The sequence below is a fragment of the Plectropomus leopardus genome, chromosome 21 (genome assembly GCF_008729295.1).
Source record: "Plectropomus leopardus isolate mb chromosome 21, YSFRI_Pleo_2.0, whole genome shotgun sequence".
NCBI lineage: Eukaryota > Metazoa > Chordata > Actinopteri > Perciformes > Serranidae > Plectropomus > Plectropomus leopardus.
In genome coordinates, this window is record NC_056483.1 from 8,629,591 (window position 1) to 8,656,106 (window position 26,516).

General features: G+C 40.4%; 1 protein-coding gene across 7 annotated transcripts in view; it reads left to right on the forward strand.

Annotated features, from left to right (window-relative positions):
* The window catches only part of si:ch211-285f17.1 (sickle tail protein), a 135,528-nt gene that overhangs the window by 17,020 nt on the left and 91,992 nt on the right, over positions 1-26,516 (forward strand). For 2 of the 7 annotated variants that reach the window (XM_042510686.1, XM_042510690.1), the window contains exon 1: positions 9,318-9,775. The exons of 1 other annotated variant lie outside the window; for it this stretch is intronic. In XM_042510686.1, the coding sequence (XP_042366620.1) occupies positions 9,442-9,775 (334 nt within the window). In that variant the 5' untranslated portion in view covers positions 9,318-9,441. Of the gene's footprint in view, positions 1-9,317; positions 9,776-26,516 lie in introns of those variants that run through there. 4 more of the 7 variants (XM_042510687.1, XM_042510689.1, XM_042510688.1 and 1 more) reach the window with 3 other exon arrangements.

The window sequence follows — 26,516 nt, forward strand, 5'->3', positions numbered from 1 at the left end:
GTATGTAGACATAAAAAGCTCACTCCGAACCAACTGGGCTCACAGATCATTTGTGCCTATCAGTATTGATCTACTGAACAAACTATGAACAAGCTATGAAAAATAATTGAACCTCTGTGTGTGAGGATGCAGCACCTTATGCTATGATATGGATAGCACTTAAAAGTGTTGATGATTTTGTCTTTTGGTGTTATCATAGTTGTCTGCCGAAAAAAATCCAAATATAGCGGACAAGAGAGACTTTAAGTTGGCTTTCACTTTTGCTGGCAATATTGTTTACAAATTTACAATCCCTGCATAGTAAACCTTTAAACACGTTGTTTGCATCATATCACATCTGTCTCATTAAGAAGCATCTGGACTTGAATTCTGCACGGGTATGTTTTTATTAAGTGCATGCAGGGACATTATAATGTATATTTTGGACATTTACTTTTTACCCATTTTTAAGAGAGCCAACAGCAGAAGGAAACCAAGGTTGAAGCTGTTCCAGCACAGCAAACATGATCGTTCCTCGTCCATAATATATGAGTCACCAAAAGGCTCCTTTAGCTCCTCAAGCTGTTTTCATGATGCCAGCAACAAGATCTTGCAAGTCCTTACTGTGTGCCATGAATGCATGCTCAAATGTGTTTGTGTTTTGTGTTCATGTCAAATTGATCTCTTCTGAAGATGAACAGGTGGGAGATAAAATTACAGATTTTCAGACGTCTCATCTTGGAGATATTCCCTTTCATCGCATGCATGGAAAAACTTCAGCATTTATTTGAATACATTAACCTTTCTCTTTTCCTTGAGCTGATGTAAATATTTTGGTGGTGAATGTTTTGGCTATGTGTTTGTGCCAAAAGCAGCTTTTTCACTTGACTGCCAAATCAAAAACAGCCCAGACCTGACTCTGGAAATATCATCTTCTTAATTCCTTCACTGTAATACTAGAATATTGTCCAGTCAGCATGTGAAAAAGTTAATTGTGTTTTCTCACCACATCTGACAGAAAGATTTCACCCTCTTTTGTTTAGATTTTTGCTGTTTTTGTTAACAGAGTACACCGTGTCACAACAAAAATCTATTCATTACCATAAAAATCCAGACAATATAATTATCACAGTACTTGTCTTAATTGTGTTTTATAGGGGCTCTGATTTTTGAGACATACTGTGCAGCTTTTGTTTGTGTTTTTCACGGTATTCTCTTAAGAGTCAGTAATGATTTTGGGTCCCAGAAAAATGCTGCTGTTTCAGAATTTGGTAACTTCTCCTCTCCGCCTTTCTTTCTATCTCTCCCTCCCTCTTTCCTGTGTTTCCGTCTGCAGCCAGCCATCGAACTAAAAATCAATAAGCCATAAAGAGAAAGGAGAAGCCTCTTATTTACATCAGTCTGAATGGAGCGGTGGCTTGTCTCTCCTCTTTTCCTCTTTATACACCTTAGGCAGAAGCATTCAGTTTGCCTCCAATAACACACTTGACAGGCTGTCCAGATAAGAAGCTAAACTCTTCTAAAATGCTGAAGCGTAAAGGATAGGACGAGGGCTGTGAGCCTAATGCGTAGCCACAGCCTCAGGGGATGAAAATATGAGTTTAGAGGTAGATGTTTCCAAGCAGTGTGTATGTGGGGTTTTGAGCAAGTGAATGCTCACACGTCCCATTGAGGGTAAAGAGCAGGAGTGATTCATGAGGCCACAGGGGGGCCCCAGAGACAGGACGTAAGGAGGAACAATTCATGATGACACAGACTGTGAGACTTCATGCAGAACCCATCTCACTGAAAGCTGTAAAACAACTTGAAACTGACTCTTTGTTTATGATCATTTCAGCTGTTTGCTTTCTCATGTCATGTGAATCATGAGAACATTTAAGGTAAACATTTTCTATTTCAGCGTCTGTTGCAATAATCCTCTTATGGGTCCACGTTAAGAAGGGGTTCTACTTATTTCTGGGGACTAGAGCTCACCAAAATGAGATGACATGACAGTTTTTCAGAGACTTTTTTCCTCCATTTGTATAGCGACTTCATGGGGACCCTGCATCTAGTGTCCTGTCCCCTGTTTTCTGCATGTTCTGGCTCGTTAATGAAAATTTTCATTTGTTTTATATCACTGTGAATTATTATAAGCCATCACATATATGTTTTAAATAGGTTTCCTAGCCATAGATGCATTACTGAATAGGGGTGCTGGACACGAAGGGGCCCAAAGGGTCTGCGACAATGTCTGTAAAAAACAGCTGCTTTTCATGGCACTATCTACCTGAACAAACAGCAATGCGCCACCTAAAAACACCTGTGTTTGCTGCCTTAAAAAATGTAAAATGTAAAGCAGTGATGGGTTGCTAAAATACAGCCAGTTTTGTAGTTCGTTGATTTTGAACCTTCAGCTGCAAAATGTCGCTCAAAATACCAGGTAACTACCAGACAGAGGCGCATAATGACCCCTAAGAGATGCCAAAGTACTTTAAAGAGAAATGACTACAATGAGATTTAAAACTACAAAAAAGAAGCAAACCCACCACAATGTCTGTGTTTCCTGCTCCTTCTAGGAGAGGTGATGGGGCCTTTTGCATATCCAGTGGTCCATTGTCTCAAAATCTGCCCATGTTCCCACCTCATAGTCAGCCACTTATTTTTGAGAAATGACCCCATAGTTTCATGATGCTGCAGTTTCTTTGAAGCACAGTCTTGCCTCTCAACATTGATGTCTTTGATAATGCTCACAATCCAGGTGATGCAAGAAATGAAACTCCCATTTCCCCTTGCAAAAACATCCATCTTTGCTTATTGCCTCTGCCAAGGGGTTGCAAGTTCTCTGTTGTGTTTGTTCATCTTTTTCTTCCTATAGTAGCTCAAACATTGGAAAATAGATTTTTTTCAAGTGACATTTGGAGGAAAGTAAAGCCATGGGCTAAGGCCCAAGTGATCACTTTTTGGTGTGTTGTAATATGTCTTAAAGTATTTGTTAACACTGTGAGATGGTATTTTTTTCTTTTTAAGAGCTACTTACTTCAATAAAACAAAATCCTAGCATCCTGTTATTATCTGTCACTCGAAACAGACTAAACATTTCTAAACATTCTCTATTGTTGGATATTGCAGCCTTGGCGGAGACATGCACTCACTTAATGTGTCTAGATTAGTTTGATTGTCTGACATAGTTTGTCAGTGTTGTGCTTTTTGGCAGCCTATTATCAATTCTTTGACTTGGGAGCATTCTTCAAATCTTTCAAAGCTGATTTGCATAACATATTAAAATGAATGTAGGAACACCTCTGGCATGTTTTTGCAAAACCTATTAATTGTCTGTAATGAATATTTGAATTTCAAAGCACAAAAAAAAATGCACTAAAAAAAGAGAATTGTTAACCTTAACTTAAACTTAAACTTCTTCTTACTAACACAACTACTTGGAAATCGGCCTGAGAAAACTTAATTCATTTATGTTACTGATTTAAGTAATGATTTTAAATTGGTTAACAATTCTCTTTTTTCAGTATGGAATGATGCTAAGTTTCAAACTTCCAGCTACGTTGTTCTGTTTATTTAGCTCGCAGGTGAGTCAACAATACTGTAGACACCTCAATCAATCGTGGTTGTTTAAGCGACAGTTGATGATAATGGCAGAGACAGCACTTCTCCTCACTGCTCCACTGTCTCCTCTAACCTGCTGACTGAGTGGCAGCACCTCCACCACCTCCGCCATGATCAGAGCTGCATTTACTGTGACCTAAAGCAGCAGATAATGTGACTGGCTGGGTGGCTTTCCCCGGGGAGCAGCTGAGTGTTAGGACTAATTGGTCCCAACTGTCAGCGAGTCTCATCGTCTTATAGACTCCTTTTTCCGCCTTTGAAATGCTTTTCCTCGCCCGGGAGTCGAGAACAGGCGGCAGCTAAGACGAAAGAGTAAAGTAAAGGGATTCATATTGAAAAGGAAAAGAACAGTTTGTTGATGCTGTTGACTAATATAAGATACAGTATGTGTTCCAGATAGAGACTCAGATGTTCATTTCATGAGTCTGTGAACTACTAAAAAATCTCTGATGAAATATTGATTGTTTGCTAGGGTGAGAAATTGTTATTCTGAGGAACACTCAAGTTTTACTGTAGCCTGGGTGCAACTTTGACCAAATTTGCCTCTCACTGATATGCTTTTCTAGTTAAAATTGACAAAAATCTATCTAAGTTGTACATTATTTTATATCATTTCTTTCCTAACATTCAATATGTAATGGATGATGACAGGAAAGAGTTGCAGCCTGGTCTCAAACCTGTGTTTTGTGCACGTGGTAGGGACCCCAACCTGCTGCAGCGCCCGTCCCCACACACTCAGTGCTACTGTTGTGCGTGTGTGCATTTCTGTAGAGCTTGTGCGCCTTCAGTAACTGATTCAGCGGCTGATATTGAGTGAATGTTACAGTCAGTAATGACTCATGATATGGTTGGGAGGGAGCTCTGAGATGGAATGTAGGAAAAGAAACAACCATCCCCGGAGGGCTTGGAAAACATACTCAACCTTAATCCTCAGCAGAGAGGTACACAGCTCACCCATCCCCCTATTGCTTCCCAAATCCCCCAACCTTGTAGCCTGCCACTAGTTCTGTGTAAACTTGGCCTTTGTGCTTATTCTGCTGCATAAAGAGATAGTCACTGGGGAGTTAAAGCTGCTTTAGTCCTTTTTTTATATAAACAATGAATCAAATAATTATGTGTTTGCAAAAGCGGTCACTCGTGGTGATGAATCCACAGATAATTACCACCCCGGTCTTATGGTTCTTGACTTAACTGTTTTGGTTCACTCTCATCAGTGCTGCATCCAGCTGCAGCAGACAGATGTTTCCAGTGAAAAAGCTCTGATAAGCCCACTGTACACCACCTGCCCATCATGAAATGGCAGATGGACATAGTAAGCAACTAGCTCATGAACATAGTGGAGCATTTAACAGCTGAAGAGACAAATGTTTTCCTGAAGAGTTGTTGAAGAAGTGAATGAATATTAAACTATGAATGTTTACCCCCAGAAACTCCAAATGCATTCTTATTTTGCTCCGTATTTGCCAGATGCTGGATAACAACTGTTTGCAAACAAGTCCATAATATGTCATTGTTGGTGGCCACATTTGGTGGCCACATTTTATTGAGGAACCTGCTATAACTGATCTTGAAAACCCTTTAAGTCGATATGGGGACTTGAAAGTATTCGCTTTAGTTATTCAGCTCTGTTTTTGGTCTCCACCAAATGCTCCACTATGTTCGTCAGCTAAATGCTAACCTCGACTGCTGTTTAGTGCGGGGCAGGGAGTGTACAATCATTTTTTAGAGCTTCTTTGATTAAAATGTCTGCTGCTGAAAACAAAATTGTGGGATTGAGGAGAGTGGACAAAAACAGCAGCTTGGTCTCACTCCCAGGGTGTCAAAATATGCCACTTGGACAGTGTCACTATAGTGATGCCAGGGGCACTCTTTTAGGTGTAGGAGACACTTTTAACCAACTCCAATTTAAACCCATTTGCATTGTTTTTAAACATTCAGAGTAACAAACTTAATATGAATAGCGTGAAAAGTGCACTTACGGCAGGTGGGAGGTAGACGGCTCCAGCAAGCACAGGACTTTAACCAGGGAGACCAGTGTTTGTGTCTTGTGTGAAACTAAGAGTCAAAGTTCAGTTCTTCTGTCATGTGAGTCATTCGTCATGTCATTTACGATCTTTTCCTAACCCTAACCAAGTAGTTTTGTTGCCTAAACCTAAACCGCCAAGCACTGACCCCTTCGTATTTATTGACGCAACTGATGTGAGTAAACTGATAGGACTAATCTCAACCACCATCTTTTCCCAACCCTAACCAAGTGATTTTGTTGCTTCAATCTAACCACCAACTCTTTCTTGGTCATATAAGTCAGCTCCGTGATATACCGCCAACACTTCTGTGTCAAAATACAGCTTAAAAGGCTACCAGCATCTATCCAAGCCTTGAAATATGACAAATAGAGTGAAATCTCATTGAAAACAATGAAGTTTTGGGCTCAGAAACCAAAACAATGAGCTCAAAAGGTGATGATTCTCTTTACCTTCATCACTACAAGCAACCCTATTCCAATAAAAGTGTCCTGTTGTTGGTGGAAATATATTGATTACATCAGCTTTAAACTAGGTCACATTTATTAAATATATTTTATATCTCCAGGTTTGAGTGACTGCAAATGCTCTTGTGCACATTGAAATATATATTTTGGAAAAATTAAGGCAGATTCTGCATGAAGACAACATACAGCAAGCCCAACTTCCACTGGCCTGAGCTCAGTTCGTGAGAGTCATTTGTAACCTCTGCCCCCCAGTTTAATAATAACCCTCAGACAGAAAAGTCAGTTAATTAGAGAAATACCACAGAGGCACTCGGACAACTCTTGCTGAGCTCGCCATCCTTCTTAGATACGTCCAACAGCCCCTCCTTCACACGCTTATGGGCCATAAGCTTAACCAGAACTTGTGGGATTTTCTGCACCATCATATTTCCATAACCGCTGATCCCATACTGCTCCTTGGCACTTGAAAGCACGGTGCTAGCCAGGGATAGCTGCTTAAACAGCTGTGTGTGGCAGTTTTGTCATTCAGATCTTTATTGTCAGAGCCAATTTCAACTCCTCAGATAATCATCTTTCACAAGTTTTTTTTTTTTGTAGATGAAATACTTGTGGTGGTTTGTTTTCCACTTCTAGTTTGAAATGCAAATTGATGCCATGCCTGGATAGAACGCCAACTTTGGGGTTTGTTATTTGATACATGGACGTACTTTATGATCTATCACATTGCACAAAATCACAGGCTTAATGAGGAAAGTCAAATTATATCCATCTCTAAATGCTATGTTATTTAAAGCCTTTGAACCAAGTTCCCGCCGTTTACCCACTGTACAGTTAGAACTGGCTTAAAAACCTGGGAGGCATCCAATCCACACAGAGGGCTTTCATTTACTCCCAGCATGTACACACACACACACACACACACACACACACACACACACACACACACAAATAGCCATAAAACCATAGTATGAGAGAACTCTCTTACTCACTGAAACTTATATGGAGTCTGTGTTTTTTCATGGTCAGCCTTTTTTAGGTTTGACGTAATCCTCCGTACTACGATGCTGTAAACATAGTAAAACTCAGCCAAACTGGTGACGCACAGACATAATCTGGCACAATTCTAATATTTAATCTTATGGAAATGTCTCTATCTCCTTTACTTTTCTCTCTCTTTCAAAAATCCATCAGACATGCAGCGGTTCCCATGAGCTCTAGCCTTCCGATTTTGTCAGCGAACTATTCATTGGGAAAGTATGTAGGTCAATCTGCTTTGCTCTTTATCTAAAGCCATACAGATATGTAGCAATACGATGAATATTTCATTCATATCTATACAATCAGTGATGGCTGTCATCGTGTTCAGAGGGGCTTAGTTGTCTAAAAGGCAATCACGGGGCTTGGTATGGAGGAATTGATCAAATCTTCCATGCAGATAGCGCACATGTGAGTGTGTTTTTCCACGCTAAATCCCTATGTAAACTTCTAACAGTGTATAATCAGGCCATGCAGGTTCCAAACAGCGCAGTAGATAAAACATGGCACCATGTGAAACATTAAATCTGGCTTTTTTGACTTCTAACTGGGACGTTTTGTGATATCTGAGCTCCCCAGTTCAGAGAGAAAAATCGTCCCAGTGTAACGCTAAGCCTGTAGTCGCGTCCATGTGGATTGTTGCTCTTTTATAATGTGTTGCCTGGACACGGTTGATCCTTTTGCTCACTGTAATCCATTTTCTGGTGTTTAGTCAGTAAGCACGGAATGGCGTCCCCGTGCATTTTATATCACATGTCCATTTCGCATGCTTGGGCATATTACACAAGTGTCACAGGACAGGCTAGGAGCTCAAAATAGGGTGACCTGTGTGCAGAGTTAATGAATTAGACAAGTTTATAGGACTGTGGTTTGCTTTCTAGAGTCGCTGTGTGTCAGCAAAGTGTGCTTTTACACCAAGAAACAGACTCAGTTTGGCCATAAAATCTTTCTTCAATGCTTCAAAGTTATTTTTTTTGCTCTCTTTGTGTGCCCTACTAACAATGATTCATGCTTTATTGTGCTTGTCTGGCAATGATCAGTGTGTGCTGAGGAAATTTCTGTGGGTCAGACAATTGTTCCGAGCACTTTGTCAAAAAGAGAAGAAATATTTTTGCTTGGTGAGAGAAATTGAGTGTTTCTGAGGATTTCTCTTTCTGGACAGAGAGTAAGAGGGAAGGGAAGTGTCTGAAAAGCTGTGATCTTCTCCCCCAGCCAACTTCTGCTGTATTTTTTTTCATGTCACAGCTGATGTCTTCGGCGCAGGAGATCAGAACAGCTCCACTGTGTGTCTCTTGTATACACACACATGCTGTAGCACTCCCCTCCTTTGCGCTCTTTAATTCTCTGTAAATTCCACCAGCGAGTGAAGGGCTTGTTGTGTTGTGCATTCCTGCCTCTGGTTGCCCCGAACATCTCATCACATGTGAGGCTGTCTGAAGTAGGGGGACAAGAGACGGACAGAGAAAAAGGGGGAAAATAGGACGAGGTGATTGTACCAGAGGGTGGCTCTGAGCGGTCGGCTGATGACGTGAAGCGCTGCACACACATCTGGAACAGCTTGTCCAGCTGCACCTGAAGAGAAGGGGCTCCTCCGCAAAGCCTCTGCCGGCACTTTCTCTATCTTTCTCGTGCCCTTTTTTTTTTTTTTTTCTCTTGCTGTCTCTAAATCTTCCCCTCTCTGGTCTCCGTCTGCCGGAGCGCTGGAATGGTTACCCGCTGAGCATCAGCAAAGAAGAGCGAGTGAACCGAAGCGAAAGAGAAGAGGAGAGAGGAGGCACTAGAGGACAGAAACATGGAAAAGAATTATTAGGCATGAGGTAGGAGAGAGAAGTTGACAACCATAGTATGAGAGCAAGTGAAGGAGCGAGGGAGCGCGGGAAATTTACAAGAAAAGAGAAGGATGGAGAGAGTGTGAAAGAGAGGCAGAGAGGGGATTAAAAAGCCGGAATGCGCTGACACTGGAGACCTGAGTTTCTGTTTGCATTTGGCACAGCACGTCCTGTCACTCCACAGGTTTATCCACACACACACCAATCTACTAGCGCACACACACTCAAACACACACTGTTTGCTTTGGAGGGTGATCCCAGGAGGCCACGCCAGGAGAAGAGAACACCTTCCAAGGATCTCTTAACCCTCCACCCCTCACCCTCAGCTTCCCAAAAGTGCCCTCCCTCTGGCCCTCGCAGCCTACCTGCACCAGTCACAACACGCTGGAGCCGCAGAGTCACACTCACTGAGAGCTCAGAAACCCTGGATTGTCCACGGGACACGGCTGCAGTCACACTGGCTGAAAAAGACTGAGGAGCATTACTGATCCGCTGACCTGCAGGATGTCCAAAGCCTCCAGGCTGGCCCGGCCCCCGTCCATAGTGGCCGGATCCAAGCTGCCCTCCCCCAGGAAGGAATGCCCTGGCACGGCCGGTCGAGCCCGCGTGCTGAGCGTGGGGGAAAAGCTGATGAGGGCAGGTAGCGATGGTATTCTGAGCAGACAGAAGTCTTTAAAGGCCGCTGCGCCACAAGACAAACAGCAGCGCGAGACCCCGGCTGAGACTCAGGCCCCCAGCCAGAGTCCAGGTGAGAAGGGCCAAAACATGGAGATGGTCCCACCTAAGAGCAGGATCAGCCCACCTAAAGCATCAAATCAGCCACAAGCCTCTGTGCAAAGTAAGTAATGGACCAAACTTCATAATCTGAACTCTAGTGATCTTTTGGAACTTTATCAGTTTACATGAGAATCTTTGATTTTAAATCAATACAAGAGTCCATAAAGTGATTTCACTTTGCTCTCTTTCTGCTCATCCATCATCATTTGTCAGTCGGTTTAGCATGCAGTGGATTAAGCTTTTTCTACTCCTTTTGTGTCCCCTCTAATGCTACTTCATTGCACTGTGTGCTGTATTGATGAGGTCGTCCTGGGTTATCTGTGATCTCCCTCCTGCCCCGGGGCAAAGGATGCTCCTGTCGAGCAGCCAACGATTAACAGGGTTTCAGGCCAAAAATAGCACAGCGTTAAAAAATGCAATGGTCTGCTTAAGGGGGGTGGGCATGTTGCTGCAGATACCAATGAGAAGTTGATTCAGGAAGTCCTTTTGGAGCAATGCATCTTCGAGTTTGGACGTTTATCAGATATAAAAACATCGCACAGTTTATACTTTGTGACAAAATTTTGCATCGCAGTGGCAGTCATTTTGTTTTACGTCTTGACATGAGAATGATAAACTGAATTGCAATGCGTATTTTAAAAGGTACTCTATCAGCATTTTTTGCAGGATGATCCTGCATTTCCCCCCCGTGCCTTTTGCATCCGTAATCCTGCTGCGCCTATGCATCGCTCTCATTGAAATGAATGAGAAGGCTTAATTTCCCAACGCAGTGCTTTTGTCTGTGTGAACGCAGCCTTGATAGAGGAGAGAGGAATGACTGCTCATGGGATCTCTGTCACTATCCCACTGCCTCAGTCTCTGTGGGGTGCAGATTAAGAAATGAAGGGGGCCAAGAGGTCGAGGAAAGTGGTCTTATCATTCCCTTTTGGCCTTCTCACCAGATTCCCAACTCTGCGTGGCACCAGCTTTCATGGTTTTGTCAGGTCACAGTCATCTCCCACTCTCTGAGGCAACTTGAACAAGATTGTTCAGAGGATGATGTCTGCATGTACTGTTAGCAGCTGTTAAGAGTCTGGTTGATGCAGCATCTATTTTTTTTTTTCATTTGTTAAAAGGTTTCCTGTCAGTCACACTTGGCTGTTCAGTTTGTACTCAAAGACAGCGGTTTGGGAGAGTAAGAGGGGGTTTGAGTGTGGGGGTGACGTAGATGTAAGCAACAGGGGTAAGTCAAGTAAGAGAGTGACAGAAGGAGGTCAGGAATGTGAGCAGGGCATGCTGGGAAATCAACAGGTCTTGAGCTGCGTCTGCTTGTGAGTCCCTCCCCGCAGTAAAGACAGGTTATGGGTTATAAGAGGGCAGGTTCGTACTGGAAACCAGATGTTCTCGTCTGTGCAGCTTCCATTCTCTTCTTTACACAAATAAAAGGGTCTTTATGCAGAGATGATTCACTTCTCAGGGGTCAGGGTCAGTCTGCCTACAGTTCATTTGCTCATAAATGTGCATTGAAACAACACAGATAGAGTTAAGTAAAGATGACTTTTTTTAAACTTTATTTTATTTTAGGTTTTTTATGAAACATATGTCTTTGTATGAGGGCAACCCCTCTTTTTACACTGTGGTTTGGTTGCTAACAAGGACTAATTTAATCTAAAAGAAGCTCTAATCAGAGTTTCGTAAAACTTGGTTTCAAGTGAGTGAATCCAGTTTTAAAATTAAGCAGAGCTCTGTTGCATCATTAAAAAATGAATCTCAGTAATCAATCTCAGTAAATCCAAGCTTATTCATTTAAGCAGAATTTAAACTCAGTTTAATCAATAGGGACAAGCGTCACATTGAAATTAAAATAATAAATAAATAGATAAATATCAGCATGTTGTTTGCACCTTGTAAGTAAGATAGGTGAAGGAGGGCTGTAACTATTTGAATAGTTACTGCTTTTTCACAACAACAAATGTTACATTGTTGCTAGCCAGCTAAAAAAGTTGCTTGTAATGGTTCTGCAGAGAGGCTCAAATTTTTCCTCCTTTTAGAAAAACTTAAAAAAGTCCATTGGGTTGAGTCTGTCACTCACCTTTCTTGAGGAACTTGATTATTTTGCTCAGTCCTTCTCAAAAAGGAAGCCATTGTAAAAGATAATCCTCCTCAACTGTAGGTTTAAAGTTAACCCGGAATCGAAGTTGAAATTGGAGTTTAAAGTTTTAGTACAACAGAATTTAATTTAATCTATTATTAGAGTAAAAGCTAAACTGAGATTTAAAGATGGGTTTAAATTTAATCTTTCTTAAGTATAAACAAGTTTGAAAGTTTACTGCATGGGGATTAAAATTTAAGCCAAGATTTAATCTGGTTTAAAAGTTAATCCTTGTAGGTGCAATCCAGCCTATATTTTTTATTCTTTCTACTCTTGTCTTCTTTTCTCACGTCCTCCCTCGCTCATCAATTCTCATGCGTTTCTTTGTCTTTCCTCTGCTAACAGCCTCTCTACTTTTGTTTCTCTCTGTGCTTTTGTCCTCCTCGTTCCTTTTCTTCCTGTCATGTTTTGACAGCAGTTGAATCGGTTATTGAAAGATGCCATCGCCGCCCATACACACACACATGCAACGCAGACTATCAAAAAGAATAGATGAACTGTGTGAATTCTCTGCATTTCTCCGCTGTCTCAGTGTGCGTTTTTCGAGACGGCGAGAACTGTAGATTTCTTGTTATGGACAGTAACTTTGAAGTTCCTCATTGAAGAGGGAGTGCTCCAACAGTCCAGTCTGGCTAGAAACTAGACTGATCCCACAGCCCTTTGATATATAACACTTGCAAGGTCTTCACTTTAGGGAGCTGCTGTTGGCTACATGGAGCCATGTGCTGCTTAAGTATTTGGATTTTAAATAGGCCAGCACAATTAAATACCCTTTCGCTGCAGGCTAATGGGGAGCTCTTCATATTCCCTATTCACTTATGGCTTGTTTACAAACAAGGCTGGTTAATGTAGGGGGGTTCAGACCATGCCAGGTCCTCGTCTCCCCCGCTAATGCCAGTTACAGGGCATGACGGCAGCTAAAGCGCAGACCCACAGGGTCAGACAGAACTGATGCACACCTCACTGGCAGACGATAAGTGCGTGTGACAGGTGACATTTCCACTGTGTGAAAGCTTCAGAGCTGACTGCTGCTCGCCAAAGGGCCCAATTTCAGCCTTAAAGTGGCAGCTTCCACCGAAAGCGAAATCCGTTTGACATTTTCTGTCCAGAGAGGATATAATACGAGTCTCAAGTACAGGTTCAAGTTCAGCTTTCTTTTGATACTGTGTGACATTGCATCAAACCACAGTACAGCAACATTTTGCCTGACTCCTTAAGGCATCTCTCATCCTGGATGTACATCTGTATTCTGGATTCTTGTACACTACATGAACACCAAAATGTTAAAACCCATATGTGATTTTTGAACATCTCATTCAAAAATCTTAACAGCCTCCACCCTGTGAGAAAGCTTTCAACAAGATGTGAAACGTGGCTGCTGGGATTTGCTCCCATTCAGCAATACGAGCGTTAATGAGGTCAGGCAACGATGTTGACCGATGAGGGATGGATTGCAAAATTCTTTCCATAGGTGTTTGATGAGGTTGAGGTCAGGGCTCTGTGTAGCCCTGTCATGTAACACCTAACTCTGAAAACTGTGTCTTCATGAAGCTGGCTTTGTGCACAGGTCCTGTTTGTCCACATACTGTTAGTCACATAGTTTACACTTTGATTTTCTTCCATGCACAATGCAAATCAGCGCTCTTTAGAAATAATCAAGTTTATCAGTCAGTGTAGAAGTTTTCCTCTTTCCTCTGCTCTTTAGTTTAGTTACTTTTTTAAGTGGTATGCATCTTAATTTAATACTGATCTGTCTCTCTATGATCTCCATAGCTGTACAAGAACATCAGTAAGAAGATTGAATGCTTCTGTGTATTTATTCTGAATGCCTGTCCCCATGTGCAAACTTTGGCAATGAATAGTGTCTTTGCCAGTTAAAAGGAAGCTGGAGGAGCTTCTTCCTTATATATATAATATGTACTGGTATATTTTGGTTATGGCTGATACTGGGGCAGAATCAGCAACAAAAGAAAGAAAAGAAAAGGCTGAAGGATAAAAAGGGAAAAGGCTAGCCGAGTTATTAGCCTTCTTCCTCCTTGACAGATATTTAATATATCTGTTTATGAAATACATTGCAAGATGTATTACATTAATATATGAATTTATGTCAGTGACTAACACTCACTTCAGTTATTTCCACCACATCATATAACAGTCATTTATCTGAGATGCATGGTCACAAATAGATAAATTACCACATTGCTATGCATTCTGCAAACAGCTGTGAAGAGAAAAAATTAAATTAAAAGTAAGTTGTGTCTTTCTTTTACACACTTCCAAAATAGATGCAGGCGCTAGCCAGATCAAAGTCATTGCAACACAAAGCGGTGGTGCTCATGGAAACATTACATGACAGAAATGGCAGATTTTACAGGTCCATCTTTTTGGATCTTTCCAAAAAAAAAAAATCGCAATTTTTGCAATCGTATGTTCTTGACATTAATAATATGCTCCTCTGTATTTTGTATTGTCATCAAGAATATCATTATTGCAAAAATACCCTGAAAAATCATGATTTTATTTTAGGGCCATAGCACCCACCCCTAATCAGTTGATAAAAACATCTGGAGACAGAGTATAAAGGTCTGGAAAGACTTAAATTTAACCTCTCTCCTGCTCTCCTATCAATCTTTGCTATCTCCAGGCCTCCCAGACTCTTTTCACTCTTTGTGTCAAGATCAGCTTGAAAGTATTTCACCTCTTTTGTAACCAAGAGGGTCTTTGATCCCGTGCCCCCATCGTGCAGGGATTTGTTTCAAGAGGCTCTTGAGATAAAGTCATTTTTGTATGACCTCACCTTTTGGTGATTGAGAAGGTTAGTCACTAAAAAAAACAGAACACGGTGTGATTTAGGACTTCATCACCTTCGTCTGAATTTTTCTTTACTCAGTCAGACACCAGTGTTTGTGATGTGTTGTTTCTTGTCTGATATTGTTTTGCAAGATTTGTTGCCACATCAGTGCGTACCGAGTTGCTTCAGCTCATTTACGAGTGATGGAGGTTATTAAGACATTTCGGTGTTGCTCCAGGTGTAACAATGTACATGTGCTCTTCAACCTGTTGACAAAAGCACTAACAGCATATGGATGTGAATCATTGGCGAGATGCATGCTTCTACATGCGCGCTACACACTGTGTCAGTTTTGTTCACTGTTGATAGTCTGAGTTGTGTGTATCCATGACAGACTTTTTTCACAGCTTCAGTTCCTTTTTCCGGAAAAAAAAGTTGAAAAAAGAGCTTAGTATAACGGGAATGAGTTTGAGGATTGGGATGTGATCACCCTTTTCTTTGACACTGGAGCCAAGAGTAGGGATTACATTAATTGCAGCCTCTCGTGACTCTTTAAGCCCCCAGTTGTTTCTCTTGATTTTTTTTCTTCTTTGACAACTATCAGGCAGACTGCAAGTATTATTAAGACTACAAAAAACTTTCCCTCCACATCAATTGGGTGACTAAAACGGATATGTAATTCTGATTCTTCAGAAATCCATTTTAATTACCATTTTATGTACATATTTGTGTCAGAATTGGATGGTTTACAAGTTTCTGACACACTGTTCAGTGTCTTTTCACTCTTCCAAAAGGGAATTTGAGAGAGTGAGTTCCTTTGTATTATCCAGGCCTTCCTTTTTTAGCTGACAAATTGAAGCGTGTAAGTAGGGGGTTGATTTTAAGCAAACCCCCCCACGCTCACTTTGAATTGAGCAATCACAAACAGTCACTGTATGGATTCATGTGATTTACTCAATATGATGTCACGCTGCTCTTGTTCCTTTGCATATTATTGAGGAAAAACGTCATATTTTTCACACCTGTTGCAAGAGAAGTTTACAGGACTTCCTCAGTGGTCATTGAAAGTAGGGCGTTCTCAGTGAAGGAATTTCCCCTGTTGTGATTAAGGATGGCTCAACAGCGTGATATGTCGTATAACCAGCATTTACTTTTTTTTGTTGTTATTGCAAATTGCTTAATTTATCCTGATTTTAATGCTTTGTAAATAAGCTTTATTGTTAGGCAATAATTAGCAAAGTTTTAAAACATTAAATATTTATTCATTGTTAAAGGTAGAACACAGAAGGGCATGAGGTGCAATGAGGGGAGCAGCGATTTTTTGAAGCTGAGACACATCACACATCATGTGGAACCACAGTCTGTGCAGGAGCTATCTCCCCATCATTTAGTTCCTGCCAACACGTCCATCAGACCAATCCTGAGCAGCAATACTAACCACAAGCACACTGATTGGCACACATAACTGTCAGTTGTGATGTCAGACACTCTTTGTATACCAGTAAATAAAACCAAACTTATCAGAAAAACGAACACCTGAACAAATATAAGCATGATAAGAACTGTGTAAAATGACAGGAACTGAGCTTTGATTTTGAGTTTGGCCCATTTCCCACACACCAACATTGGAGGGGACGGGGTTTATAACCTATACCGCAGCCTCCAGGTGGCAATCAAGATGTTTTTGCTCCACATTTAGGGAGATGTAATTTTATTCATTGTTATTATACAGTCTTTTAAAAAAAAATTTTGGCGGGGGAGTTAACATGCAGAGCTCCAATGAAAAGAGAAAAATCGTGAACATAGCAGTTGTGGCGGTTGCTGCCATCGACTGCTCATCAATCGCAGTATTGCAATATTGCGATCATTGTAACAGCACTTTCTGAAAGAGGATCACTCTCTGAAAAACATAGCAGCAAAACAGCAGAATTTTAACATTTGGAAACATCAGTCTGAACAGAGAGGGAAAGTATTTATTATCCATTTACGTCAATTCCTCTAACCCACTCAGATATCTATTTTTGTAAAGGTTTTGACCATTATTTTGTTCCTCTATTATAGTATTTCCGTTAGGAGAGTCTCAAAAAGTTTTTAAATACATTTTCCTCTAAATGCCACAAGACAGGAAGTGACAATACCTTGATGTTTTCTCAGCTGTGGGAGACAGCTCACTTTTGTCTTTGGCTTGTCAATATGTACCCAAAGCCTGTAGAGAAGTCCAATGAGTCATTAGAGGAAAGAAGAGTAGGTGAGTTAATGGTGTGTTCATGAACCTGGGGTGTGCGTTCAGAAAAAGAGTGGATGTGACTCATCCGTCAAACAGAAACAGATAATAATCGGGCCACTGAGCAAGAAGAAAGAGCCTTGGTTATGTGACTAGTCATGAGTGTGTATTGTAAATCCCCCTGTTGTCTCTGGTGTGTTTTTCTTTGGGGGTGTAGCTCGGGGCGATGTTGCTTCTTCCTGATTCCTGAGGCTGCGCAGTGCTCAAAGACAGACAGCAGAGTGGATAGGCTTTCTCTCTGTGTCAGATTAAGGATAAAACTAAAGCCTTAATTTGTGTGTTTTCCCAGCCCTGACTTTAATTCCCAAGGTTTTCACTTGTTGAAGTTAACATGTCTACATCTTTACTTTACTTTCCAGTGTGGCCTTTAAGTTTGGCTTGATTACACAGCAAAGTCTTCAAAGCTAATACTGCAAATGTGCCATGAAAATTCCTTCAAACGAGACATCTCACTACTACTTTTTTTTTCAATTAAATGCAATATGTGTGTGTGTTCTGGCCCAAAGCACGAATGTGGTTAATTCACCCAACTGAGGGGTGTAAGCGGATGCAAAGCCTCCCTCAGGGTTTACTCTCAAAGACTCGACAGAGAAATCAATATGTCTCCACCTCCCCTCTTACATCCTTTTGCCCTTCAGGCAGCAAACGTGATGTAGTGTGTGTGTGTGTGTGTGTGTGTGCGCGCGTGCGTGTGCGTGAGTGTGCATGCGTGTGCGCGTGCGCACGTGTGTGTGTGTGTGTCTGACTGTCTGCGTGGGAATTAGTGAATGTGCAAAAATGGCCGTACGCAAAAACTGCTAAATATTCACACACTTTTATCTCCGTAGTTCAGATGATACAAATTGAATCTCCCGCTGTGTTTGTTTCTTTCACACCGACAAGTTGTTTCAGGGGAATGAAGTTTTCATTAATATTACATTAATATTTAGTGTTGCTGGCGGTACCCATCTGCGATCATTTAAGAGAAGAATATTTGGCTGAGGTCCTTCAAATATTTTGTGTCCATGCAGCATACAGATTAGGAGAGATTTTCTACCAAAACTGAGTGCGAGATTAGGTTGAAATTGAAGGAGTAGTTTGGCATTTTGGGAAACATACTAATTCACTTTCTTGCCGTGAGTTAGACAAGAAGATCGATGGTATGGAGCTGAAGCAGTTGATTAATGTAGTTAGCATAAAAGCTGGAAGCAGGTGGAATATCAGGCTGGCAACACACACAACTACATTTGTTGAATGAGTACACACACAAACAAAAGTATTAAGCAAAAAGGAAACCCACAAAATGTCTAATTCAATATTACTAACTTTTTCCAGTGACTTTATGGTGCAAACAAAACAGTGAAGCTAAAGTCAGGTTAACTTAGTTAACACAGTGTTTAAATTACTGTGTTGAAATTCCATTACTTTTGGGGGCAACTAGAAATGTAACGGCAGGACGGCAAAATGAAACATGTATGACAATGTGTTGCTGTGATGCTGTTGTAATGTTTATAGAAATTGTAATAAAATATACAAAGTTAAATAATTCCTAGCTATTATTTTAAAGACAGAGAGTAAAAAAAGAGTATTAAAATGGACTTTTCTTGCCTGTAACTTGCTGGGTCAGCATAAAAACTAGAAGCAGAGAGAAACTGTTTGCCTGGTTGTATGTATTTTTCAGCTTGGGTTTTATTTAATTTAAAACCTTTTATCTGCGGAAAGTTGTGGTCCTGTTGAAATAGTTAGAACCTGTAGCCCCAGACTAGCTGTTTGTGCTAGCTCTGTGCTTTAAGTCTTTATGCTAAGCTAACTGCCTCCCGGCTCCAGCTCTACATTTGCGCACAGACATAAGAGTGGTAACGATCTTTTCACCTAACTTTGCAAGAAAACAAACAAGTGCATGTCCCTAAAATGTTGAAATGTTCCTTTGAATAAAGCAACGCTGACAATGAACTTAATAGCTGAGTAATAAACCTCTGTGTGGGTGTGTAGCTGTGGATCACATGATTCGTCATGTGGAAGTTACCTCCTACTGTACACTATCAGATGATGCGGACATGTGATGTGGATGAGTACAGGGATGAATATGGGATAAAGACAAAGTGCAGGTTTCACCATGATATTACAATAAGTGATTTCTACATTGCTGGTATCAATATCTAAAGATCACATTACTGAGATTACAGCACTGTTGCTGCTTTCAATTTCGTTCCTTTTGCTTTGACTGATGGTGTGTTTTCATTACCCCAAGCCATGGCAGGCATGAAAGTGAAACTCTGAGGTTCTGGGTTTCAAAAGTTTAAGACCTACTGACCTTTAGCTGACGCCCTGCGGCTAAATGTCCTCATATAAATCATATCAAAGATAACAATGAAAAGAGATATCAATCCCCACCCTAAAATGTGTCCGGAGATTTGTGTGACACCACATTCTTTCTCCAGCTGTTTATGAGCTTCCACTTGGCCATAAACACTATAAATCCAACTGTTTCTTGTCTTTCATAAACTGGAGCTTTTAAGGGCATTACTTGAAAGCATAGTTGTGGTTTTTGGTCAGGAAAAGGAACAAGTAGCAACACAAAAAAAAGTCATGTCATTGTTGAGGACAGGAAGGGCACACTCTGTGTTTACTTCTCGGTTGATCCTTGAACTTTGGAAAGGGTTTCAGAATCTCTGCTCAGTAAATGCTGGTTGTAAATTCAAAAATAGAAGCGTCATGCATATCTGAAGCACCGTGGTAATTTTTAGATTTTCCTCTCGACTTTAGCCTGTTGTCTTTTTGTGCCGCTTTAGCAGCTTTTACTGCTTCAAAACTGCCCTCATCTGTCCCAGTTTCCAACACCTAAAGTGACAACAGACTGTGAACATACAGTATCTGGTTTGACAGTCACACAGCTCAGCAAAGGAGCAGGATAAAAGGAAACTTTCATTTCTCACGATGCACCTTGTTGATCTGTGATCCGATTATAGGACTGCACATGCAAAAACAGCTTATATCTGATACATTTCTCATCTTAAGGTCAGTCTGTGTCAAAAATTAACCTTATTCTGTCTGCCAGAGACAGATCTCTTAACCATCATCCTTTCTTTGAATATCACTTTTCAGCTGGAGGGGCCTTTTAAATTCTCAGTGCCCATGTTTTAATGTTGTGGTGCACTTACATGCAGAAAACAAAGATGGAAAATAAGCTCTGAGACGCCTGGGTTGGGAATTTGCGGATCCAGCAGGAGCAACACATTACCCTTGTGTTTTAGCCAAGGCAGTGGCTCGTAAAGATTATTGATGATGTACACCATGTGATACGAGTGCTGAGCAGGATGAGGCGGCATTAAATCTCACTGATGTATAGACCTCTTTTTCTCTCTCTCTCTCCGTCCAGGGAGAGGGAGAGGCTGACAGATGAAGAAGAGAAATTAAAAAGTTGCAAGAGGAGAAATTGCCAGACAAAGCTGCTCCATACTTTTGTATTTTTCTTTTCTCTCTCTCTTTTTTTTTTTTTTTTTTAAATCTTGGCTGCATCAGTGGCATTTTTGGTTCAACTGTGTGTCAGTGTGTGTGCGGACTTGCAGCTACAGTGCTGAGAGTGCAATATGCACTTCAGACAGGTGCATGTTTGAACGTGTATTTAATAACGGTGCACATGGAATGTGATATGCTAAAAGCGTGTTTATCTGCAGTTGTAGTTACCTTTGTGGTTGTTATGGAGGTTTTATCGACCCTTCTTTCTGTACCCAGCAGCAACTTAGCTCTGCCTCTACATTATGGCTGCTAAACCTGCTGCAATAATGAATAATGGCTCAAGTGAATGAGCATCTCTTTTGGCAAAGGGCGTCATGTTTGCAAGACAGACACATAAATTGTATTCACTCTAAGCAACTGTTGCCATGAGGGAGAGAAGCCCCACCTGTTTTCAGTGTCTGTCTAAATATGAAACTGATAACTCAGGCATTCCCCTCTGTCGGAGAAGTGTGTCAGTGTTTGCTCACTTAAAAAAACTCTGCATTTATTTGCAAAGACAAACTGTTCCAGTTTCTGCACAAACTCAGTAGCTTGTGTGTGGTTTTGCTTTTAGAAATGGATGCCAGGAGTCAAGAGAGGCTTTTTTTTGTAGGAGTCTGTAAATGTTTATGAGCTGTGCTGCTTCAGGCCTTCAGTAGCGAGCGTGATGAGAAGAATATTCATAACAAGGAGAAGTCAAAAAGACTTTTCATTGCCAGAGTGAAATATAGATTGTATAGTATTTGGATTTTAATAACCGTTTGTTTACAGTGAGACCTCATCTATGCCTATCTCTGCACCAATGAGGGCCTAAAGCCAAAGTTGTTGCATTCATTATAAATTAATTAGAAAGATAGAGAGTTAGGGTGTATATCATGGTGCTCCCAATCAGCAGCGGAGCAGCAGTGCACCGTGCTTGTTCTTAAAGGGCGCAGTACTGATATCAGATGCTGCAACATCCTACTGGTTAATAACTGTGTGCACAGGCAAATTCAGCCTTATCCAAAAATAATTGAGACAATTTTAAATGTACCTCGTTTGCCAGCAGAGCAGAGAGACATTGTGCTATAATTGTCGAGTGCTCAGCAGGGTCTCGGCCTGTCGTAGTTAACATAATGACTGTCAGATACGGAGAACACCCTCGCTCCTGCTCTGAAGCCATTAAGAACCCCTGTGTCCCATGTGTACTGAATTATGAAGTGTTGTGCTATCGTTTTATCTCAATTATTTGTCTGACTTTGCTTTTTTATTCCTCTTGTGCCTCTGATCTGGCAACAGCTAGTTTTATTCTAACTTATTTTTTTGAAATCATGCTTCAGGCCCAGTTGTTCACGAATATGAAATCTGGATAACAGCTGATCAAAATCGTACAGTACAAAGTACAAATCCCAATGTAGGTTACTTGCCATGTAAGGAATAGCCAGCATGGGGTCACATGAAATGTTTTTATTTGTAGAAACAGAAAACAGCATGAGGGATTCAATTGTTAGAAAGTACTTTTGACTACTGTCATTGTATTTACTATAAAGTTATAAAAGAAAGTTTAAAATTAAGTAACTTTGTTTCATTTTGACAGCTGTTTGAGCCATATAAAAAACATTTTTGTTTTACTCAAGTGAAAGGCTTAATAGAAAGCATTATGTCTGCTTTGTCTACTCTTTCACTGTAATAGGGAAACAAATCAAGTGCAAAATCTATACATATTTGACCAATGTAAAGTTTTCATTTGCATTTTGTCCCTGATATCCACCCTGAATCTACCCCTCTGCTGGAATCTGTATTTTTTTGGATCAAAGCTATCATAAAAAAAAGTTTTGAACAAGACATACTAAAGGGTGTCAGCATCAAACAAAAAATACTTTATTTTAACTTTCATCTATCACCCTATAATAATGACAATGACACAGTCAGAAGTGGTTTTTAACAAACAAACAAGTGACTCCACATTGGCTTTTCTTCATTTTATTTATATCCTACATTTGGATATGTAGTCCCATTTAGATGACATTTACAACAAAGGTTTGTATCTGGATGAAGGTGTTCAAATCCAAAGTGATTTTGAATAAACGGCACAAAATTAAGATGGATGATTTTATCCTTGATTGCAAAACATGGGATTTTCAAATTCAGATCACTCTGAACCAGATTCAATCTTTTGAACAACTGAGCCCTGAATTTAGATATTCAGACTGCCTGTTTTGTAGGTTGACATGTCGGCGCAAGATGTGCAACAGCGGAGATGTAAAACATAGTGTGCTGTTCAATACAAAAGAGGTAAGATTTATTCCTGCTGCTCTGCATTTATTGCAACTTGAAATAAAACAGACTTCCTGGCCACATATGGAATCTCTCATCTTTTGATAGTGAGCAGGTTTCCTACCACTTCACATAATTACACCTCACAACACTTAAGTCTTTGACATCAGTGAGAGTGTGGTGAGTTTCTTCCGCTCCACATTGCAGAGTTCAATGGCTCCTGGCATGTAGCGCCCCCAGCTGTACAGCTAATAGGATTTCAGGTTGAACCTGATTCATTATGCCCACACTGGAGTCTCTGTCCCGGTGAGGGTTTGTGCCTCTCATGCGGTTTTGTCAGAGTTTAATTTGACGTTTATTCATTTGATCCCTGCTAGCACAGCTTGTTCAATTAGACTGAGACTAGAAACTTTTGGCAACTTACTTTCCCCTGAAATCTGAAGCGCTGAGATGGGTTTGACAGCCACCCTGTGCCTCTGAGCATCTTTGGTACATTCTTACAGTATTAAATACTAGAAACATTCAATCAGGGATCAAATGTACTCGCCTCCACCCCCATCCTCTCTTAAATCTGGGGATTTTTCTAAAGGGGAATAATACAGTTTGGCTGCATGATGAAGTCATTGGTAAGACATGCTTTCCAACTAGGCAGCTAAAGCCATCATGAGACTGACGCAGCATTTTAGCCTGAGCTGCGGGGAGAGAATGACGGGGATTTCTGCTAAACTGATGTCAACAGCTGGAGGTTTAATACTTCACAGAAAACTGGGATGCACGCAGAATATTGTGACAGCATTTGCTCCCAATTTTTTTTTTTTGGTTTCACTTTTATCTCCAATCCTGCCACGCTTATTCCGGTTCATCATAAGAATTAAATCAAAAAAGGGGTGAATGTGTTATCAGTTTAGGAGCAGTGGTAGCTGGATGGGAGCAAATTTAATAGACCATTCAAGCGAGTGACAGGATAAAAAGATTTAATCCCTTTTTGCTATACTTTTGATACTGCGCTGAGTGTAACAGTGAAAATACATTTTAAATCTGATTATTTTGACTGTGCAAAAGTCAATTGTTTGCATCCATTATTTGCAGAGTTTGTTTCTCTGCTTCGATTGTCTCCTTGAATTAAACTCAGCCAAATAACCATCTGTCATGATCTTTCCCAGCCAATAGTTTTGCAAGACGCCCAACAGAAGAATGTAGATGGGTTTTGATAGGCATCAGAAACTCTTATCTAACATCCCCTCTGTTATATAATGTTTGATTTCTTATGGCCAAGGAGACTGAAGAAAAAGACAATGTAAGGCAGAACAGGCAGGATGCATTCTGGCATTACAAAACCGGCGGTGAAACAAGGATAAAAATCAAACATCATTTTAGAAGCGTGGCAGTGTGGGGTTTTTTTGCATGGGAAGAAAGCCTTGTAATATCTTTCATCTGTGTCCCACCTTGGTAATATCATAGCTACACAAATACATTAACACATGCACAGGTGTTTGCTATCAGGACAGATGATGCATGGAAGTTTGTGGTTGGTGACACTGTGTGGATGTGTGTCTGTCCCTGCAGGCTTGTTGTTTTCTGAGAACAGATGCTGGGCTGCTGGGATTCGGTGATGGCACTGACCTGTGCAGCTTACTGCAGACTGTGTGTCTAAACTTTGTTTGAGCATCCTGAAAGTTTCAGCACTCCGTACTGGCCAAGTTTATTTTGTCCTCGAGGCTCCGAACGGCCACTGCAGACCTTTCTCTAACTCAGTGGTTGACTCAGAAAAATGTTCCTTGCGTTGGAAAACATGCAATAAAAAAGCAGTATTTTATTATAATTTGAAGATGATGAATTCTAAATTTGCCTCCAACATTTGACCAATAAGAGATTCATAGTTTTACTTCACGACAACATTGTTTTTTGATTGTTGTGATGATCGCTGGGCCGTGCAGAGATGTTTAGAGAGGCAGTTGCTTGAAGGTCAAAAGGGTTAGAACAATATTTTAAAACCAACATAATTTATAGAATAGCCTGTTCAATTTCAGCAACTCATATTGAAACAAATTGTAACATGGGAATGTTACACCATACTGCATCATACAATTGTCATTGTCCTCCATATGATCAAATCAGAGGGGTCATGATAAATAGATGAAGATTAGAGGAAATTATGAATTTTGTAATGTCTTTCAAGCTGGTTTTCACTTAGAATTTCTCAAAAACTGCAAAGTAAAAATAACTGAAAATAGAAAGAGACAAAGTCATTGTCACCTTGAACAGAAATCCTTTTGAAATTTAATAAAAACCTATAAAGGATTTTTTAACATGAAATTATGAATATGTTATAATGCAATTTCAGGTGGCTTTAGCTTTATATCTTTCCAAAACTGCACATTAAAACCATATAAACCTTTGTCTGGTCATAGGCAGGGTCATCCTTTCAGTTAACCCATGAAGGAGAAGTTTTAATAATAATAATAATAATATTACTACTACTATTGGATTTCATATAATGTGTGATATAATTTTGTTTTACCATATATATAAAATGTAAAATATATTGCTGAGATACAGATCTTTTTTCATGCTTTCTGGCTACTTTAAGCACCCATTACATTATAGACAAGCATCAAAATTCAAGTGGCAGCTGGTTAATGGGATGCTCACAAACATGATAATGGCTCACTTGAACCCAGTAGGAACCAGTAGTCAACTCTTCTATTAAACTTTTATCGTACAATTAATACATAATTTGAAAATAATGCTGATATTATAAATATAATGTGATAATCAATCATACATATAAATGAACCATCTAAATGTCGCTGCTCAGTCTCGGCGTTGTCCTGTGTCACCACAGAAGGCAGGTCATTGATGACATTTCACCTGCAGCAGGTCAAAGGTCATCAGCTGACTCAAACTGTCTAACTGCAGCCAGGTCATTTTATTTATAGCTAAATTATTATCAGTTGTTAAATGTTCTTCTCAATAAGGGCAACGGGTCAAAAAAGTAGCCTCAACAAAAGGGCACTTTGGACATCAAGCAGCAAAAGGGCAGGTGCTTCAACACCCCTCTGCACATGCCTGCATGATGAGAGCGTTATGTGTTCCTCACATTAATTTGCACTAACCTGCTTATTAGTAGATGCACTTTAGAATAATTCGAGTTAATTTAGTTAACTGTTGCCGGAAATGATAATTGAAATGGATTAAAAAGTGTAATTTGGGCATGAGACATTCTGATAATTAGATTACAGAGTTGGACGTTGAATGATGGGTTAATATCAGCAGACTAAAAGCAGAATTATTGTGAATTTCACAGATTCATTGTAGATGTATAGACAGCTTCCCACTGTGAGCATATGGAGCCATAGAAATGCTGCATGAAGCTAATTTTTCTTTTTACTCTCCTCGCTTGCTCTCTTTATGCTCTTGGAGACAGAATATTAATTGTGATCGGGACCAAATGCTTCTCAGCGCCGCCTATTTCATAACACATTTGTTTGTTGTTGTGTGATCCCCTGAAATCCTTTGACAGGCAGGCAGGGAGCGTCTCATATCAACGGGAAGTCAAGAAAGGTATGCTAAGTTGCTGATTGAGACCCACAGTTCACAACGCGACAGCTGGCAGTTAATTTGTTGTGCAACCAGCAATCATCAATTATTCATTGTTGGAACATTTTCCAGAGTAGCAATAAAGGATGCTTTTAACGATAGGCAAATTACTTATATCTTTAGGGCCGCTTTAACTCCAGATTCCTTGCAGACATGTTTTGCATAATAAATATTTTGAAAGGCAGATGCAGCACTGCAGTGAGCTATAAAACCCTTGCTTATGGGGAAAGCATATTTGTTCATTTTTCTTGGGACATTGCATA